The sequence below is a fragment of the Eretmochelys imbricata genome, chromosome 11 (genome assembly GCF_965152235.1).
Source record: "Eretmochelys imbricata isolate rEreImb1 chromosome 11, rEreImb1.hap1, whole genome shotgun sequence".
Classification (NCBI taxonomy): Eukaryota; Metazoa; Chordata; order Testudines; family Cheloniidae; genus Eretmochelys; species Eretmochelys imbricata.
The window spans coordinates 21,437,704-21,459,336 of NC_135582.1; the positions used below are offsets into that span (position 1 = coordinate 21,437,704).

The window sequence follows — 21,633 nt, forward strand, 5'->3', positions numbered from 1 at the left end:
CCCTCCTGGCCAGAGGAAAAATCCTCTCACCTGTAAAGGGTTAAGAAGCTAAAGGTAACCTCGCTGGCACCTGACCAAAATGACCAATGAGGAGACAAGATACTTTCAAAAGCTGGGAGGAGGAAGAGAAATAAAGGGTCTGTGTCTGTCTGTATGCTGCTTTTGCTGGGGATAGAACAGGAATGGAGTCTTAGAACTTTTAGTAAGTAATCTAGCTAGGTATGTGTTAGATTATGATTTCTTTAAATGGCTGAGAAAGGAACTGTGCAGAATAGAATGACTATTCCTGTCTGTAAAAAGAAAAGGAGTACTTGTGGCACCTTAGAGACTAACCAAGTTATTTGAGCATAAGCTTTCGTGAGCTACAGCTCACTTCATCGGCTGCATACTGTTTTCCACAGTATGCATCCGATGAAGTGAGCTGTAGCTCACGAAAGCTTATGCCTTTTCTTTTTGAGAATACAGACTAACACGGCTGTTACTCTATTCCTGTCTGTGTGTCTTTTTTGTAACTTAAGGTTTTGCCTAGAGGGATTCTCTATGTTTTGAATCTAATTACCCTGTAAGGTATCTACCATCTTGATTTTACAGAGGGGATTTCTTTACTTCTATTAAAAGTCTTCTTGTAAGAAAACTGAATGCTTTTTCATTGTTCTCAGATCCAAGGGTTTGGGTCTGTGGTCACCTATGCAAATTGGTGAGGATTTTTACCAAACCTTTCCCAGGAAGTGGGGTGCAAGGGTTGGGAGGATTTTGGGGGGAAAGACATGTCCAAACTACGTTTCCCACTAAACCCAGTTAGAGTTTGGTGGTGGCAGTGGAGATCCAGGGACAAAGGATAAAATTAATTTGTACCTTGGGGAAGTTTTAACCTAAGGTGGTGAAAGTAAGCTTATGAGGTTTTCATGCAGGTCCCCACATCTGTACCCTAGAGTTCAGAGTGGGGGAGGAACCTTGACACTGTCTCATCTGGGGAGGAGGAGGAGATAGCTGCTGAAATTATCTGTTCCTCAGCTTGCAGGTGTTGGTCTTCACTTTCCTGCTTTTCTTGCTGAACAGAGTGAGTGAGTGCCACCTCTGCCTCTTGAATAACCCTACGGGATTTTGCAGAGGAGGAAGGTCTAGGTAAAGGTTGGTTTTCTTGCTGGCTGCATGCCCCAAGAAGCTCAGTAGGGCCATGATTTAACGTTATAGGAGTAAGGGACTGTGGGCATGGTGGGGGATGTACCAATGATGAGTGCTTTTCCTTAGATCCCCTGTGCCCACGCCTGTAGTATTTGGTCCTAAACTCTGCCCAACCAGGGGAGGTCTTATGAATGGGATTGAAGTGAGTGAGTAGAGGATGCCTCCCTGCTGTGCTCCAAAGGGAAGAAAGAAATGGAATACTTCTCCTCTAGAGGCCAGGGTCTCAGGCGAACTACAGTGTCACCCAGAGTTGATGCTGAAGAGGTGCTTGGTACAGTAATGGTGGTTGCAGTCAGTACTATAGACAGCACTTTGTGGTACAATGGTAGATACTCAGGCTGTGCAGTCACCTTACAAAGTTCAGTGTTGACAAAGTTGGTGCTGAGAGCAAGTGTACTGGGATTATGGGTACTGGGTGTATGATGTCAGTACTGAGGGGTCAGGAACAAAGGAGGTAGAGAGCACAGCTCAAGACAGTACTATTGCTAGGTGACCAGGCTCTGTCAGACTATCAGAGTTATGTGATTTAGACTGTGAACTGCTATTTATTGAGCACCTTCAGGTGATCTATGCCCCTTTTTACTAGAATGTGAGGAAGTTGACCTGGATTTATGCTCTTTAAAGGAACGGTGTTTCTTCGTACCATTTTAGCTGATTGAATGGAGGAGGACTTAATTGATTTGCCTTTCTTTCATCAGAAAGAGCAGGAATTCAGACTTGAGTCACAGAAACACTTAGGGATGAAGCCTGTTCAGGCCTGGTTGCGTCTTTTACTCAGGATCTGAGGCGGCTCTCTTCAAGTTCTCCAGGAATAATGGTTTAAGTCAAGCTTCTCTTATCTTTTGAGTTATTTTCAATAAGAAATGACAAATGGAACACCTATTGGGGATATACCCTTCCTGAAGCAAAATACAAAATGCACTATGAGTTCCCACCATGCACCAGAATATTCACAATACAAGAAAGGTAGCCATGTTAGTCTGTATCAGCAAAAACAATGAGGAGTACTTGTGGCACCTTATAGACTAACAAATTTATGTGGACATAAGCTTTCATGGGCTAAAACACATTAAGTGAGATTCAATAGGGGCCACACTTCTTCCTGGCATGGAGATGCCACTGCCTCCCTTTCCCTCCTCTTCCAACTGGGGGTTGCCATCTCTCCCCTTGCGATTTTTTTCTTTAGCTCTCTAACAAAAAAAAATGTCTCCTACATTTTAAGGTAAAACAACTGTCCTAACAAAGAATCCTTTAACCTCACTTGGCCTTTACTGGGACACAATTTCCTTCAACCCATCCCCAGGTTCAACAGTTTATCAGCAGCAAATGTTTCCTTTTCTACTCAGTGCAGTGGTTTCTGCACCATCACTCTATGTAGCAATGCAAGGATGTCGGGAAGCCTTGGACTCCAACTCCTTGACTCTAATGAGTGAAGTAGCTCTCTACTTCAGACATCAAGTTCTGCTTCAGACTCCAGGGCTACTTCCTGCAATTGACTGGTTTGCCTTTTAGGCCCTCACAATAGCACCTTCTCAGACAGTCGTACACTGCTTCTTCCTAGGCCTTCCCCAGGACTCTTCAGGTTAAACTCTTGCTCTTCCCCAGGCCTTTCCCAGATCCCCTTTGAAGAGGTTAGCCGCAGGTCTTCTCCACCCTTAGTCTCTCCCTACTGAGTGCAGACTGTCTCTATGGATAGGTGCTATTTGCTTTCCTTTAATCACATGACCCTTCACAGTCATGTTCTCCTCAAATTCTCAATCCCATGATTTCAGAGGTAAATCTGGCACAGGTGAAACTAGTTCTATCTCCCTTAATGGGGCCATCTTATCCTGTGACATGAGATTTCCCTGCCAGAAGATATCTGTTGATGCCTCAGGCTTATGACTATAAACTTCATTTCACATGGCAAGCACTTCCCAAGTGGTGGAGAGGCGGCTATCTGAATTTAGCAGATCCCCAAAGGTTAAAGATTAGAATTTTCAGGTGGCCAAGAGTCTTTCAGTTTTGAACTCCATTCTCTTGTTTATGTGTGAAATCACATATGACATAATCTGCTTGACTTCTGTAGCCATGTCTACCACAGTGGCAGGAAAATGATTCCTGTGACTAAAACAATAGACAGAAGAACCCTCCTCCAACCACAGAAAAACAACCTGACCATTCAACGGAGGATTTTCTTTTCCATAAGGAGTTGGAGATGCTCTAAAATTCCTTAGCTGATTCAGAGAACCAAGGTCTACCTTATGAGTGGCCCCAAGTTCGCAGTTCAACAGGAGCTGATTCAAGTAGAGAAGAACCTACCATCCACGGAAAAGGGAATGAAACTAATTCAATTAGGCAGACTTGTCATTATAAAACAAGAGGAAACAAACTTGGGAATCCATTCAAATGTTAAACAATCATTCTGAAGGTACAAAGGTCCAGGTGGAGTCCCACCATTGGGGAAGAATGAAGAATTTCTTGGAATTTGGGCCAAAATAACATTCAACCAATGGGTCCTAGACATGGAAGTATAAAGATATATAATTAAGTTTATCAAATGCACCAGCATCTTATTCATTCTATTAATGAGCAAAGTTGCGTGCACACAAATGGAGGGCACATTTTGAAATTTTGTCCATTAACAGTGCGTTGTTCAATTTTTCTTTGTTAATGGAGTCACTATTTCAATCAACTTGGGAAAAGTTTACTATTTGTATTATTTACTATTGGAGGCATGGTCTTATAAGCAATTCTCAGATCATTTGTGTTTTTTGTACATCAGCATGATTTGTTTGGGTTTTTGTAAGTGCTGTATCTTTTGGACTTTTGTTATTGTAGGTTTATCTTCATCAACTTAAGTAAAATATTCAAGTATTAGATTTTACAAGTATATAGAAATAAATGTTGAAATTACTTCATGTACCTTTTTCCATTGGTTATAAGTTGAATTTAAGCTCCTGCTTTTTACACAAATGATGGTCATTTGCATACCTCATATATTGATTTGCATAGGTTTGTGATTTTGAGGAGCTTACTTGTTTAAAAGCTAGTACCACATTCTGAAGTTCTACTACATAGTTATGTGGTTTAAACAATCATACTTAAGGATTAAAAACTTATATTATACTATATTACACACCATGACTACCAACCTTGTACCCAACAGGAAGATCCTGACAATCTTGAGAACAGCCACTGACTTTCTTACTCAAGCATTCATTGATATGGCAGTTTCTCTCATCAGATCCATCACCACAGTCCTCTTTATTGTCACAAACCTCTATTTGAGGAATGCATTTGCCATTTTTGCAAATGAAAAAAGAACTGTTGCACGACTGTTCTGGAAAAAATAAAATAAAATAAAATAAAATAAATAAAACAAATGAACAACATGTCAGCAGTTCTCATACTTTTCCCATAGTGTGACCCAGCTCTGATAGACTTTTTCATAGACCAACTCCAAACTGTGGGGACCAGATTTTCTTGTGTTTGTGACTGATCTCATAAGAGTGCTTGCATGACAACAGTAGTTGCTTATATGAAAAAGTTACATGTGTAAATTTTATTTTAGTTTTAGATATCTATATTAAGATAAGTGTTTACTCCTTTCTGAAAAAAGTGAATCATATTGTCTATTCTTCATTTCATCTTCCCCTTTCATCAGTTTGGTTTTGCTTAACTGGAAATAATAAGAACAAGCATCATGTGATCAGCATCACCTCTCTGCAGACCACCAGTGAAAAATCCATAAACTATATATTGGAAACTATGCACAAGGGCGAAAAAAGCTATAGTACAGCAAATTGACTGCCCTGTGTATATTAAAAATATCACACACCTCATATAGTCTTTTTGGAAAAACACTGGAAAAAATCATAATACATTTGTAGAGCTATCTAACATTGGAGATTATTTTTGGTAGCAATGGAGAACTATGTCATAGTAAAATCCTCTAATAGGATCCCCCCCCGGCCCCCCCCCCCAAAAAAAAAAACCTGGCTATCTAAAGCCTAATTTTGAAAATTTAAGAGGAAACCTAGATGGTTCAGGAGCATACAGACATGTGATAACTTAACTGTGTACCATAAAAGCTATGAAAATATGAAAAATAACTATGATGCAAGGTACACAAAATTGAGGAGGCACTGACATATAGGGAGCACTAATAAGATTTTTCACTAGCATCCAAGTCATATGCCTCTAAAAAGTAATACATGTTCAACTAAAAAACATAAAAATGGCAATATTGGGTCAGATCAATAGTCCATCTAGCTTGGCACCCTGTCTTCCAACAGTGGCCAGTGCCAGATGCATCAGAGGGAATGAGCAGAACAGGGCAATTACTGAGTGATCCATCCCTTGTCATCCAGTTCCAGATTCTGGCAGTCAGAGGTTTAGGGATACCCAAAGCATCAGGTTGCATCCCTGACCATCATGGCTATATTCCATGAATTTATCTGACTCTTTTTTTAACCCAATTATACTTTTAGCCTCTCACAATGGGTTGACTGTGCACTGTGTGAAGAAGTACCTCCTTATGTTTGTTTTAAACCTGCAGCCTATTAATTTCACTGGGTGCCCCTAGTTCTTGTGTTATGTGACGGGGCGAATTACACTGCCTTATTCACTTTCTCCATACCATTCATGATTTTATACACCTCTATATTATCCCCCTTAGTCATCTCTCCTCTAAGCTGAGCAGTCTCAGTCCTTTTAATCTCTCCTCACATAGAAGCTGTTCCTTACACCTGTTCATTTTTGTTTGCCCTTCTCTGTACTTTTTCCAATTCTAATATATCTTTTTGAGATGGGATGACCAAAACTGCATGCAGTATTCAAGGTGTGGGCATACCAGAGCTTTATATAGTGGCATTATGATATTTTCTCTCTCTTTCCTAACAGTTCCTAACATTTTGAACTGTTGCTGCACACTGAGCAGATGTTTTCAGAGAACTATCCATGATTACTGCAAGATCTTTCTTCGGTGTAACAACTAATTTAGACCTCATCATTTTATATGTATAATTGGGATTATTTTTTTCTAATGTGCACTACTTTGCACTTATCAACATAGAATGTATCTGTATTTTATCATCCAGTCACCTAGTTTAGTGAGATCTCTTTGTTACTCTTTGCAGTCAGCTTTGGACTTAACTAACTTGAGTAATTTTTTTATCGTCTGCAAATTTTGCATCCTCACTGTTCACCCCCTTTCCAGATCATTTATGAATATGTTGAACAGCACAGGTCCCAGTACAGATCTGTATGGGACCCTGATATTTACCTCTTTCCATTGTGAAAACTTACCATTTATTCTTACCCTTTGTTTCCTATCTTTTAACCAGTTACTGATCCATGAGAGGATCTTCCCTCTTATCCCATGAGTCCTTACTTTGTTTAAGAGCCCTTGTTGAGGGACCTTGTCAAAGGCTTTCTGAAAGTCCAAGTACACTATATCGACTGGATCACCCTTATCCACATGCTTGTTGACCCCCTCACAGAATTCTAATAGGTTGGTGAGGCATGACTTCCCTTTACAAAAGCCGTACTGACTCTTCCTCAAGATATTGTGTCTGATAATTTTGTCCTTTACTATAGTTAAGTTTATCAGCTTGTACTGAAGTTAAGCTTACCTTCCTGTAATTGCCAGGATCACCACTGGAGCTCTTTTAAAAAATGTGTGTTACATTAGCTATCCCTCAGTCACCTATACAGAGGCTGCTTTAAGCGATAGGTTACATACCACAGTTAAGTGGTTTATAGATTATCTGGAACTTTCTCAGGGCCTCCATCATGCATGCTGCATGACACCCATGTTTCCCATGGGTATGTCTACACAGCAAAAAAACAAACAAAAAAAACCCCACAGCAGTGAGTATCAGATTCTGGGTCAACTGACTTTAGGCATGTGGAGTTTGTGCTGCTGGGACAAAAATAGCAGTGTAGGCATTTTCTGTGACCTTCCCCCCTGAACTGGGTTTCAGAACCCAGGCTCCAGTGCGAGCCCAAACGTCTACACTGCTATTTTTAGCCCTGCAATATGCAAATCAGTTGACCTGAGCTCTGTGATCTGGAACCACAGGGGGGTTTTTGCTGTGCAGACGTACCCTTTATCTTGTATTAAGTACTTAGGCTGAGCCAGCATGGTGACCAGTAACAGCAGCTAGTATAACTTGAGAAACGCCTTAGGATTTGAACTCTCTGCAGCAATATGTGATTAAATATTAAAATTACTATTGTACATGGTAGTGGAAACAAATGGTAATTAATATTTATTGCTTAAATATCAATATTCAACATGGTTCAACATTCCGGGCCCAATCTTGATCCTGATAAAGAAAATGGGAATTTTACCATTGACTTTAACAGAAACAGGATTACACCGTTATGATCAGCTCCTAGTTTTAAATAAACTTCACATTTGCACATTCACACCCTCACAGAACAAATTTCTGCACCTGTGCTTAGCAATCCTAATTTAGCAACAGAATCTTAAATAGTGAATCTTCGGATCCACATACTATAGTATTGTCTTGCAGACAATGCATGATCCTCATGAAAGCTTGTATAATGGGCTACATTAATGCCTTAATGGAGTGATAAGGTGTGAGTGGAAGAACTGTTCACATATAGCTCTCCCCTTGCAAAACGACATGGAATAGTCCACTACCTCCAGAAGAGGATAAATTTGCATAATAGAAACAATTAAGCTTCAGTGGCATTGATAAAAGGAGTGGAACACATTTACATTTTGTGACTAATAAAAGTGGAGAGAACTTTAAAATGGCGTGAAGCTGAGAAATCCAACATATCTCCATTCTGGTTTGGTCAGAGCTAATCCTGTGTTATTGGAATGTACTGTTATGTCTGCTCTCCCTGCTTGCAAAATTATGGAGCGAGCAGGTCAGGTCCTATAAACTTGGATAGTAACTATTGTAATGTTGTCTAGTCTATACTAGCTGGAAACACATGTGTAAACAAACTACAAGCTCCCCTGAGCCATCTGGTGTGGCTAGCTTAGTTTTATCAGCTGAGACTGATAAACTACAGGAATGACAAATTACAACTGCATCCTCCTCACAGGATGAATGAAGCATTAAAAAGACAGGACTGTACAGTTATTAGTATTATAGTCTTTCTATCTACAATTCTAAATTAAGTTTGTTGGGAAAAAATACATATATGTGATTTAAAAAAATGAACCTGAACTTTTGCACTTTATGTTTATAGGAGCTTCATCAGAATGATCTGAGCAGTCAAAGTCCCCATCACATTGCCACTGAGAATTTGAGAGACACCTTCCATCAGCACAACTGAATTCTCCAGGATTACAGTGACGATACCCTAGAAACAGAGTAATCAAAGCTTTACTGATTCATACTTTGCATATGCGTATATTGTCACATAATTTCATAACAGTCTATACAAGTAAATAAATGTATCTCTATATAGAGAGAGATACAGAAAGATAAATATGCATATACATGTGCATCTCAAAAGACAGACTCCTTAAAAAGACAAAATCCTCAGTGCAGTTCTGGAAACTGCATAAGATTATTTTCTGAGAGGTTCAAATAGATTTTTGCCAGAGAAAATCAAAAAGGACAACATCTAGAATTTGCTCCTTAGAAGGGAGTCTCTGCCAGAGTTTAATAAGAAAAATCCAGAAATGGCAAAAACTGAAAAGTCAAATAAAAATTTTCTTCCCTTGCAATTTTAAAACATAATGGTCAGGTTTTTTCAGTGGAAAAATCACCATTTTGCTGCAAGAAACCAAATCAAATGGATGAAATTCATGTTCTTTTCCGAAACAGTAGAATTTTGCCATTTTTGTACAAAGCATGTTTCATTGCGGGGGGGGAGGGGGGAGAGGAGGATTATCTTGGAGTGCATGCATACTCATGAAAATATCACGCTATGCATGTGAGAAAGAATGAAGTCAAAATTGCCCTGCAGCTGTTTTTCCTGCCTTTTTGAATGTTCACATTCCAACCGATTTTTCCAGCAAAAAATGAATTTTTTGAAGTTTTAAAAATATGACTTGCTCTTTCTGAGGAGCAAATCCAAGATGATGGTTGTTTCTGAAGCTTTGTTTCATGTACATTAGCATTAGCAGAGCTACCTTACCAGATGGAGAAATAAAATACCAGCTAATTTTCCTTTAGTTATTCTACACAATTTGGGTCTAGCTCTTCCCTGCCAGCAGATGGAATCAGAGCACTTGACCTTCTGAGATGAGACACCCCTCTACCCCTTATTCTCTCAGTATCCTCCATTGACACTTTGAGTGGAGTTAATGTACCACCGGAATCATAAAACATAACTATCTTTTATCTAACTTGTAATATTTATATAACTTGTAATAAGCCAGAGTAACTCAACAGGGAACCTTCATAAAGATGTAACTTTTTAAAAATAGACTTTGCTTAATTCTATCTTTCAATCAAATGCAACCTCCCTTCACATATTAATTACTCACGTTGGGCCAGGCCTCAGCTACATCTGAGGCCTCAGCTACATCGTGTTTGATGTTTTGCAGAGGCTGTCTCAGCAAAAGCCTCCAATTCCCATCTGTAGTGTCTGGCAAAGACATGCATTTAAAACCAGGTCAATCTAGATCTGACACAGGTGCTTCTGCTCTCTCTATGATGCTCCTATAATCTGGTTGAATAGGCTTTGAAGAAATGTGGAAGAAAAGTGGAAAATGTGGAAGATCTAAAATTGGATCTTCTTTTGTATTTCTAAATAAACTTCACCAATCAGTTACTCTAGTTAAGTAGAAATGGTTAACTCTCATGCTCCTTTTCTTTTGGGGAAGATCTCATGGAGAACAAAGCATTTCTCCGCATACTCTCCTGGGGACATCTCGTATAAGATTTGCTCAACAGAGAGTCTGAAATTCCCATATTCTTATGGACAAATAAATAATCACTAAGAATGAGCCTTGAAGGAATAAATTAAGATTATAAAATGGAACAGAATCCATATTGAAACAGTTATCAAAGACTAATAGAATAGTAAAAATATTAAGAGAATTCAGACCCAAATTCAGATGCAAAAGAGGACTAGATCATCTGAGCATTGGCCTCATTTTGGTAATTGCCTTGAGGACTTCCACCATATCTGAATATGAGCTAACCAGAAATGATAGACTCTAACTATATATGCAGCAAATTGTACAAACTGCAGCTTCAGTGAAATAGACTCTTTTATCTAAACAAACTCAGGAAATAATCAGGATATCTACTATCTTGGCCTTGAGGTATACCAAGAAGAAAAGTCTCCCCCCCCCCGCCCTAATTCTAAAGTGGGTGAAGTGTCTTGACTGCAATATTACCTTTTCTGAATAAGTTTCATCTTAGATTTTTAATGCCAAGAGGCAGGATATAAGCAATACATTGAGATGGGTTTTCATGATAAACTGGGTTCTAGATCAAGAAGTTCTCTGTTGCTGGGCACCTTAGTTGGCCTGGCAGGCAGAGGTGACCTGCTCTGGCTATACTGTCTGCCATGGCTAGTTGAGACTGTTACAGTATATCATAGAAAGGTAGGCATGCAATGCATCTTGATAGGTCATCTAGTCCAGTTCCTTGCAGGGAAGCAGGGCTACGTATTAACTAGATCATCCTTGACAGATATTTGTCTAACCTGTTCTTATAGACCTCCAAATGCTAGAGATTCCACAACATCACTAGATAATTTGTTCCAGTGCTTAACTTCCCTTACAGTTAGGAAGTTTTTCCCAATGTCTAACCTAAATCTCCCTTGCTACAATTTAAGTCCATTCTTGTTCTGCTGTCAGTGGTTAGGAGAACAATTTATATAACCATTTATGTGCTTAAAGGCTGTTATCCTGTCCCCCATCAGTCGACTCTTCTCCAGTCTAAACCTTTATTCATTTTTGTTGCTCTCCTCTAGACTTTCTCCAATTTGTCCATATCTTTCCCAAGGTGTGATGCCCAGAACTGGTCACAATACTCCAGCTCAGATCTAATCAGCTTGGAGTAGAGCCAAAAAAATTACTTCTTGTGTCTTGCTTACAGCACTCCTGCTAATACATCCCATTTGGCGTGGTTTGAGCATTAGCTGCCAGTGAGTCCTGACGTGTGTTATGAGGCTGTGCCTGTCAGCACTGAACCTTATTATACAGCATGAGTTCCTACATACAGTCTCATTGTTCCCAGCACGTCAATTTAACGTGCCCTAGTGTGTGGTACTAGTACCGGAGCAATGTAGATGGGAGCTGTAGGGAAAAATGGTAACTTGTTCCCATGGTTCCTGCACTTGAAATCAATGAACCTCGGCATGCAAACTTGGAATCTTCTTAAAAAGAGTGTCCATTCTGGCTGTTTATTCTCCCTTTTCCTGAACAAGGTTATAAGGGCACAAAAGGAGGAGTAGCCATAATTATCCTGCCTCATGGCTCCTGATTGGCTCCCCACCCTATGTAAACCAAAGGGACATTCCAGGAAGTGTCCAGGCAACAGCATGGATTTCCTATATCGGCCATGACCATTCTTAAACTCCTGGCTTCAAACTTGGCTTGATTTGGACCTTGCCTTCTTGATCCAGACTCTGAAATCTGCCTCAGACTCTGATCCTTGGCATTGACCCTGGCATATGGAACTTGACTGTCAACCCCTCTACAACTGTCAGACTCAGGTTTGACCCTGCTCTGACCTTTGGTGCTGACTGGCCTTGTCAGGATCCTGACACTTGCTCAGGAGGTCATTAATGGCTGTCAGTGACAAGTTGTTCTGGACCTGGACTCTGCTGGCATGGTGCCTTCTCAGTGCAATAGTGCTGAGAATATCGATAACACTAGCACCATTCCCTGCCACGTGAAGGTCCTCCTGACTTCAGTTCCAGTGACAATTAATGTTGAGCCTATTTGATATATTGATTCCTCTGATCATTGGCACTGGACCAGTGCTGTTGCAACTGTGGTGCTAAGCCTCTACAATGAAGCAGCACAACTTATTGTCAAAACCCCGTCTGTCTGGCACGCTGGGGCTAGCAATCATCATTGCCATGGTTGTGGCACCCACACATACTGGTGCATGAGCACCAGTATTTGTAGAGTATTGCACCTAGATTTTCATCTCCATTAGATTTACAGGGCACGGAGTGCATTATGGGTTGCTAAAGTGGCCATTGCCATTATTTCAAAACATCTGTAGGCACAGCTTTAAAACATGTGTTCACTGGTAATCTTGAATATATTTTTGTCCAGCTTATGTAGCTCCTCAGAGCATCCAATTTGAAATAAACTTAGAGTATCAGCATCTCTTTGAACTTCCAAGTGGTGACAATAAGGAATTCTAAAGTGCTGCATGGAATGACTTCTCAAGTTATCCCTCAATACAGCCTTGAAGTGCCATGGAACATCTTCAAAGTGCCAAAGCTTCATAAAAATAATATCAGGACTGGTTTACTATGCCAATCTGGATGGCAGATAGAATTGGAATATATATATATATATAAATATATATACACATATATACATATATACACACACGTCAAGTGCACCAAAAGCTTTTAAAGTTCTCCTGGATTGGAATAATGCCTTCAAGCAAGATTCTCCTTCAGTAATAAGAAAAAGAAAAGCCTGGGGAACAAGCAGGGAGAACTGGAGGTCCTGGCAAAGTCAGGGAATTATGATGTGATTGGAATAACGGAGACTTGGTGGGATAACTTGCATGACTGGAATACTTTCATGGATGGGTATAAACTGTTCAGGAAGGATAGGGAGGCCAGAAAAGGTGGGGGAGTTGCACTGTATGTAAGGGAACAGTATGACTGCTCAGAGCTCAAGTATGAAACTGCAGAAAAACCTGAGAGTCTCTGGATTGAGTTTAGAAGCCTGAGCAACAAGGGTGATGTCGTGGTGGGAGTCTGCTACAGACCACCGGACCAGGTGGATGAGGTGGACGAGGCTTTCTTCCGGCAAGTCGCAGAAGCTACCAGATCGCACGCCCTCGTTCTCATGGGCGACTTCAATCATCCTGATATCTGCTGGGAGAGCAATACAGTGGTGCACAGACAATCCAGGAAGTTTTTGGAAACTGTAGGGGACAATTTCCTGGTGCAAGTGCTGGAGGAACCAACTAGGGGCAGAGCTCTTCTTGACCTGCTGCTCACAAACCGGGAAGAATTAGTAGGGGAAGCAAAAGTGGATGGGAACCTGGAGGCAGTGACCATGAGATGGTTGAGTTCAGGATCCTGACACAAGGAAGAAAGGAAAGCAGCAGAATACGGACCCTGGACTTCAGAAAAGCAGACTTTGACTCCCTCAGGGAACTGATGGGCAGGATCCCCTGGGAGATAACATGAGGGGGAAAGGAGTCCAGGAGAGCTGGCTGTATTTTAAAGAATCCTTATGGAGGTTACAGGGACAAACCATCCCGATGTGTAGAAAGAATAGTAAATATGGCAGGTGACCAGCTTGGCTTAACAGTCAAATCCTTGCTGATCTTAAACACAAAAAAGAGGCTTACAAGAAATGGAAGATTGGACAAATGACCAGGGAAGAGTATAAATATATTGCTCGGGCATGTAGGAATGGAATCAGGAAAGCTAAATCACACCTGGAGTTGCAGCTAGCGAGTGATGTTAAGAGTAACAAGAAGGGTTTCTTCAGGTATGTTGGCAATAAGAAGAAAGCCAAGGAAAGTGTGGGCCCCTTACTAAATGAGGGAGGCAACCTAGTGACAGAGGATGTGGAAAAAGCTAAGGTACTCAATGCCTTTTTTGCCTCTGTCTTCACGAACAAGGTCAGCTCCCAGACTACTGCACTGGGCAGCACAGCATGGGGAGGAGGTGGCCAGCCCTCTGTGGAGAAAGAAGTGGTTTGGGACTATTTAGAAAAACTGGATGTGCACAAGTCCATGGGGCCGGATGCGTTGCATCCGAGAGTGCTAAAGGAACTGGCAGATGTGATTGCAGAGCCATTGGCCATTATCTTTGAAAACTCATGGCGATTGGGGGAAGTCCCGGAAGATTGGAAAAAGGCTAATGTAGTGCCCATCTTTAAAAAAGGGAAGAAGGATGATCCTGGGAACTACAGGCCGGTCAGCATCACCTCAGTCCCCAGAAAAATCATGGAGCTTGTCCTCAAGGAATCAATTCCGAAGCACTTAGAGGAGAGGAAAGTGATCAGGAACAGTCAGCATGGATTCACCAAGGGAAAGTCATGCCTGACTAATCTAATTGCCTTCTATGATGAGATAACTGGTTCTGTGGATGAAGGGAAAGCAGTGGACTTGTTCCTCGACTTTAGCAAAGCTTTTGACACAGTCTCCCACAGTATTCTTGTCAGCAAGTTAAAGAAGCATGGGCTGGATGCACTACAAGGTGGGTAGAAAGCTGGCTAGGTTGTCGGGCTCAACGGGTAGTGATCAATGGCTCCATGTCTAGTTGGCAGCCGGTATCTAGCGGAGTGCCCCAAGGGTCGGTCCTGGGGCCAGTTTTGTTCAATATCTTCATTAATGATCTGGAGGATGGTGTGGATTGCACCCTCAGCAAGTTTGCGGATGACACTAAACTGGGAGGAGTGGTAGATACGCTGGAGGGTAGGGATAGGATACAGAGGGACCTAGAAAAATTGGAGGATTGGGCCAAAAAAAATCTGATGAGGTTCAACAAGGACAAGTGCAGAGTCCTGCACTTAGGACGGAAGAATCCAATGCATCACTACAGACTAGGGACCGAATGGCTAGGCAGCAGTTCTGCAGAGAAGGACCTAGGGGTGACAGTGGACGAGAAGCTGGATATGAGTCAACAGTGTGACCTTGTTGCCAAGAAGGCCAATGGCATTTTGGGATGTATAAGTAGGGGCATTGCCAGAAGATCGAGGGATGTGATCGTTCCCCTCTATTCGACATTGGTGAGGCCTCATCTGGAGTACTGTGTCCAGTTTTGGGCCCCACGCTACAAGAAGGATGTGGAGAAATTGGAGAGAGTCCAGCGAAGGGCAACAAAAATGATTAGGGGACTGGAACACATGATTTATGAGGAGAGGCTGAAAGAACTGGGATTGTTTAGTCTACGGAAGAGAAGAATGAAGAGGGATTTGATAGCTGCTTTTAACTACCTGAAATGTGGATCCAAAGAGGATGGATCGAGATTATTCTCAGTGATAGCAGATGACAGGACAAGGAGTAATGGTCTCAAGTTGCAGTGGGGGAGGTTTAGGTTGGATATTAGGAAAAACTTTTTCACTAGGAGGGTGGTGAAACACTGGAATGCGTTACCTAGGGAGGTGGTGGAATCCCCTTCCTTAGAAGTTTTTAAGGTCAGGCTTGACAAAGCCCTGGCTGGGATGATTTAGTTGGGATTGGTCCTGCTCTGGGCAGGGGGTTGGCCTCCACAGGTCCCTAGGTGGCCTCCACAGGTCCCTTCCAACTCTGTTATTCTATGATTCTATGAAAAGAAATGAAATGCTGAAGAGATTGACATTTTGGGCACTGGCTTCTGGGAGCTAACCTCTGACTGTGATCAGACAGGATCTAGAATTTTCAAGGACACGGCAGTGCATATAGTTGGAGCATGCTCAACTGGTGGAACACCTTAGGTCAACTTACAGGTGTCTCAGACAGCTAAAAAACTTTAGACCCCCATGAGACCCTGAGAGTAAGAATCCTACAATGATGTTATCTTTAAAGAAATATATATTTACTAAATATATACATAACAGTATTCCAATAACTTTGCTGCCCTATAAGACTGATAGGCAGAGTCAAGGAATTTGAAGATTTCCAGCTCAGATGCTGCTCTTCTATAGTTTGCAGGGCATGGATAAAGAACAATCATGTCTAGGAAGGGAGAACCATGTGATGGGAATTGGATTTCCAAAGGAAGGGAAATGCCCCCTGTGATGGTAAAAATACTGACCCACAAAAGTTAATGGCATATGAACGCTGCTGACAGTGAAGGAAGTCCACACAGTGTTCTCTCCGAGATGTCATGGGACCCACCACGGAGAAGGAGCTGGAGTCAAGGGGTAATAAAGTAGGCGCGCTGGTTGTCATTCTGTTATGGCTACTGTCTCTGTGGTATTGAGGTGCTTGAGCTGACTGTGGCAGGAGCAGGGCTGATTTGGTTGCCCCCTTCCTCCCCGTTTCACAAGGGAGCAGCTCTCATGCTGCCTCTTACAACGAGTGGTAAGGTGCATTTGGGAGTGGGCAACTTTAGTCTTGGTGATGTGGATTAAATCTTCCCATTCCTAGGAAAAGTTAACCATCTTGGTAACTGTATCACCTGCAGGATACAGAAACACCTGAAGATTCTGAAAGGGCAAGACCCTTAGGTACAGAGGGATATCAGAAGTTCAAATGCTCTATTTCCATCTAATGGCAGGGAGGAAGTACTTCCAAGTGACTGGACTGGACTGGAGGAACAAAGAAAAATAAGTGTTTATCTGGAACACTAGGGTCACATTAACTTCCCACAACGCTTTATCGTATAATAGATTTAATACTACGGCATAAGGAAATGATAAGCATACATAAGATTTATGTTACCATAAAAAAATCACATATGCTTCACTCTTAACATCGCTTGATGTTCATATATATTTCAGTTACCCATGTATAAGCCATAGATGATAGAAATTTTAGCAATGCCTAATATAGATAGAAACCTCATGTTTTAGAAGCCATAGATCATCTCTAACTGTTTATGTGTGTGTACACAGGCGCAACCATGCTCACATTCACATAAAGTGAGAAAGCATGCACACAGAAGGCATTTTAGATTTTGTCTACATACTGGGCCAGATTACCAACAGATTGGGCTTGGACATTTTGTGCACACATATCTACTTGTATTTTGCATGCACATTAACTGCGCATTCACAAATTCCTGAGTTCCACATACATATATGTGGTGGATGCACATGAAAATTACTGAACCTACTGAAAATTAAGCCTAAGACTATTGCAGATAAACACACTGGCATAGTTCTGAACGGGGCTATATGCTCCAAGAACTCCTTGATGCAAAATGGTGAGGTCAGGCAGTCAGATACAGTATGTATAGAATATAAAACAGCAACAAAGAAGTTTTACTGCTTACTATGGCACAGTCTGTACTTTATTATTAGCCTGCAGTATGAACATATATAGATTACTGATAATGTATTTACTTTATATATTAACTCTATTAACTCATATTTTTTAAAAAGAATCAACTATAAATTCATATAGCTTTTGCCTCAAATAAGTATGTACAAAATTGTGCTCAACAGGAACAGCATTAGATTACAAACAAATATTAAAACAAATTTAGAAAGTGAACAATTGTCTCATTCAACAGTAAATTAGAATATTAAATTTTCTAAAAATTCTTGTCTTCATTCCCTATAGGCTTTTAAAAATGTCTGTCCTATTATTCAGATTGAGATTTTTCTCATTGTTAATTGTTTAAATTATACTTGCCACATTCCAACGACTCATCTGATCCATCTCCACAGTCGTCATCGTGATCACATACAAACTGTTTGGGAATGCAGACTTTATTACGGCATGTGAAAGAGTTCTCATCACAAGTGTTATTAGGAGCTAAGGAAAAAACAGCACATAAGAAAAATAAGGAACACGCAGAACAACAGGACCTACAGATACTTTACTTATTAGAAAAACAAGTGAAGTAAATTAACTAGTGCTCACTGATTCATAACAAATAATCACGCACTTTGTCAGGCGCATATAATACCAGAAGGCACTACTTGCCCTCAAAATAAGGAATACAAAAGTAGATTCAAAGATTCAAATGTACTTAAAAAAATAATCAAAACAAGAAAAGACACCAACGGGGCAGGGGTACTTGGTAATACCCAGCACTGCCTCATTGTGGGAAGAATGTTCTGCAAAGAATTCCTCCTGGTTACACTACTTCTGAATGACAGCTCTCTGTAACTCTCTGTAGAATAACCCACCCCAGACCTCATGCAATCATGGATACATAGTCAACTGCGAGAAAATTATCTGAACATTTTCAAATTTATAAAATAGTTTAGTTAAGCAAATACAGATAAAATACAAACCCACCTAAATTACTGACCAAACCCCAGACATCCTTAATCAGATTATAACCCATATACCTACAGACAAGAAAGTGGAGTGGTACCAAGAACAAAAGATGGGGAAGCGGCTGATTATAAAGTACCAGAAGTAGAGATGAGAATAATTAACATGACTAAATTATAGATACAATTGTATCTTACTCCTCTATGAAAACAGCTAATTTCTGTGATTTCAAAAATTTACTTTTTTCTTGCTAAAAGCATGTAAAATGCATAATCAATAATAAAACTTCCACTGTTGTCTAATATGGTGAAAAAAGGAACAAATATTTATATTTGAAACATATACAATGTGTTACATATAGTGGACTAGATCCTCAGTTAGTGTCAATCAGTATATCTTCACTGAAGTCAATGGAACAATGATGATTTAATTAATCTGAGGATCTCGCCCAGTGTATGACTGACCAATCTCTACCCAGTGATGATTTACAGTATTTCATATGTTGCACCATACAGCCAAATACTCCATCTGGTAGTGGGTAGAAGGCCCACAGCGGGAAATAAAAGACACCAACAAGTACCATGAAAAGAGAAAACGTCAGAATATATTTTTAAATGTACAAGTTTAGCATAAAAAGCACATACCGCAGCCGGCTGGAGAGAGTTCATCACTTCCATTAGGACAGTCCCTTTCACCATCACAAAGCCAGCGTTGGGGGACACAGGCATGGGAACCTAGGCAGCTGAACATATCTGCAGCACAGGTTACCGATCCTGGAAAAAAAGCTACAGATTAGGGTTGCTAAATCCAAATTGAATAATTTGTGTGAGGTTTATAAATAATAGTTCTAGGAGAGCGCTTTTTTTGTTTCCCTTTCAAAGAAAGATGAAAACAACAGATTATCCTCTGTACGGTACTCTAAAAATTCAGATGAGGATTGTATTCTAAATTAAAGGTTTGAATATCTACCCTTCCTTCTATATACGTTCACCCTATTCACACGGTCATTCACCTTTTTTGTAAATGAAAGAGGCAAGCTATCTTATTATACTTTATGTAGTGTATTCAGTAGAACAATTTTAGAAAGCGTAGACAGATGTTTTTGGCAACTACTGAGTATTTGGATTTATTGGAGAAGGAGCCTGATCCTGAAGGGGGTTCTAACAACCCTCAGCTCTGCTCATCACTGTCAACTCCCACAGCAGCTCAGGATCAGGCCACAAATCAGGGCCCAAATGCCCAGTATTGAACAACGAATGCGAGGTAAGAAGAATCCCAATAGTTTCAATGAATGTACTTCTTTTTCCTGGAAAATTCTTTATATTTAGCACTTCATAAGACTTTTACCAGCATAAAGAAAATAATTTTTCATTGCTAAGGTTGGCTTTTTCATGTTTGTTTTAAAACAGACCTTCCTCTAGAACAGATTTTTATTTATCCTTTAGTACTTATTAAAGACTTTTTAAAGGGATTGCTTTTATGTAATCCATCATTATTATGTCTCTTCTCAGGTATAACAAATTGGCATATATTAAGGAGAGAAAGTAGATTTCCATTCACGCCTTTGAACGTTTAATACAAAAGTTAAATGAACTCACAGAATTTATTTTATGATTCATTTTAATTATTTTAACCAAGAGGAAAAACAACTCATGTTGCTTTTATTAGACTGGCATTTCAAACACTTCTGAAGTTAAATTACGTTATGTTAGAGATAGGTACACTTCAAATGTTTCAGAGAACTGGGAAACCCATACGCTTTCTGACAGCCCTGTTCTACCTGGAAACTATTTGTCTCCTGCTCCTAAGATGAAATAGGGCCTTGTCTCCCACTCCACAGCATTTTGTCTTTAAGTAATCTTCAGAGATACCAGATAATTCTGTGACAGAGCTTTCATCCATAAAGGGATCTATGACCAATGCTAAGTCATAGATAAGGAAGAGAGGTAACATCTGAACAACTTAAAAAAGGAGTGGTGGCTTTTATTGATTTGTTTGGTCCTCCTTTTTTTCACTTTTCCTATTTTTTACTTGAAGTTGTGTATTTAGTGGGCATGCAGCCTATTGAGCCTCAGGCCATGAAGTCTCTTAGGTTTTGACAATGTACCATAGCAGATATGTCTGAAGTACCTGCCCCTTCTCTCTTTACACTGCCTTCACTAAACCTGTTGCGGCCTGGGGGGGGGCAGGCGGCACGAGGGAGGGGGGCAGTGAGGCGGGGAAGAGTAAGAGAGAGGGCAATCTTGCTTGTTAAACAGATATCACACCAAATCCCTCTCTTTCTAGTAATTGTGATGGTAACAGATGAAATTGAGTCCCATACATGAGGGATTCTCTACTTAATTGCACTCTAGAATACAAAGGACATATCTGATTCCCCAAAACAGGTAAGATATGAAGAGCTATGGATTTTCAGAAAGACACCAAGATTCAGAAGGATGCTGGGGTTTGACTAAATATGGAAAAGACAGTATCTAGTGAAATTAAAAGAAAGCAGCAGGAAACAGCACAGAGACTTTTGATAGGCATTAGGCACCGATCACCAAAATATAAAGGTATTTAGAACGGAGGCCTCTTTACAGTGGTTGGCTCAGATTTGGAGAACAGGCAAAAGTTTGGTTCTTATTTTGCCCAAACTGGTTCACCATATCTACATCAGTGTGGCACCTCCTGCTGGTTGTCCTAGGAATTAGCTCGATTCCATCCTGGAGCGCCCTCTGCAGGCCAGTGGCTCACCTGTCTCAGGCCCCCATGTCTCTCCCGGACCCCAGTGCCCCTTACCCTGGGGTTCTGCCCCAGCAGTACCCCTGCTCTGGGTCTCCCCTCCCAGGGGAATCCCCAGCCCTCTCATCCACCTTGCCTCAGTGGCTACTGCCAGTCGTCATCTAGCCCCTACTCACTGGGGCAAACTGCAGTCTGTCATGGCCACTCATCATTGGCAAGGAGGTTGGACCAACTGCCTCTGCCTATCTCTGGACTGCACCTCCCTTCCCCAGTACCTGCATAGGCCTTTATCAAGGCCTCAGCCTGGGGAGTTGCCAGGCTGGAGCTCCACAGCTCCTCTAGCCTTTCCCCAGCCCCGCTCCGCTCCAGGTACCCTTTTCTCCCAGACAGCCAGGCCCTTCTCTCTCCACAGTTAGAGACAGACTGACCCAGCTCTTCCCTGAGCCCTTATAACAGGGCCAGGAGTGGCCTGATTGGGGTGTGGCCCCAGCTGTGGCTGCTTCCCCAATCAGCCTAGCCTTTTCTCTCAGGAGCGGGGTAACTGCCCCGGTACACTACTTTATGAAGCCAGACCCACAAACTACACACTCCACTCACAAAAATGTATCTGCCTGAGGCAGAAAAATCATCTGTGCTCGAGAAATAAAGACAATTAATAGCTTATGGTTAAAGAGCATGACCTAAAGGTGCTGTACATTCTCCACTCCCATTAATT

General features: G+C 41.1%; 1 protein-coding gene across 1 annotated transcript in view; it reads right to left on the reverse strand.

Moving 5' to 3' along the window:
- LRP1B (LDL receptor related protein 1B) overlaps positions 1-21,633 on the reverse strand; it is a 1,054,628-nt gene that overhangs the window by 252,794 nt on the left and 780,201 nt on the right. Inside the window, exons 52-55 of the mRNA XM_077830376.1 lie at positions 18,839-18,967; positions 17,604-17,726; positions 8,371-8,511; positions 4,320-4,507 (exon numbers count right to left, since the gene is read on the reverse strand). Of these exons, the coding sequence (XP_077686502.1) occupies positions 4,320-4,507; positions 8,371-8,511; positions 17,604-17,726; positions 18,839-18,967 (581 nt within the window). The remainder of the gene's footprint in view (positions 1-4,319; positions 4,508-8,370; positions 8,512-17,603; positions 17,727-18,838; positions 18,968-21,633) is intronic.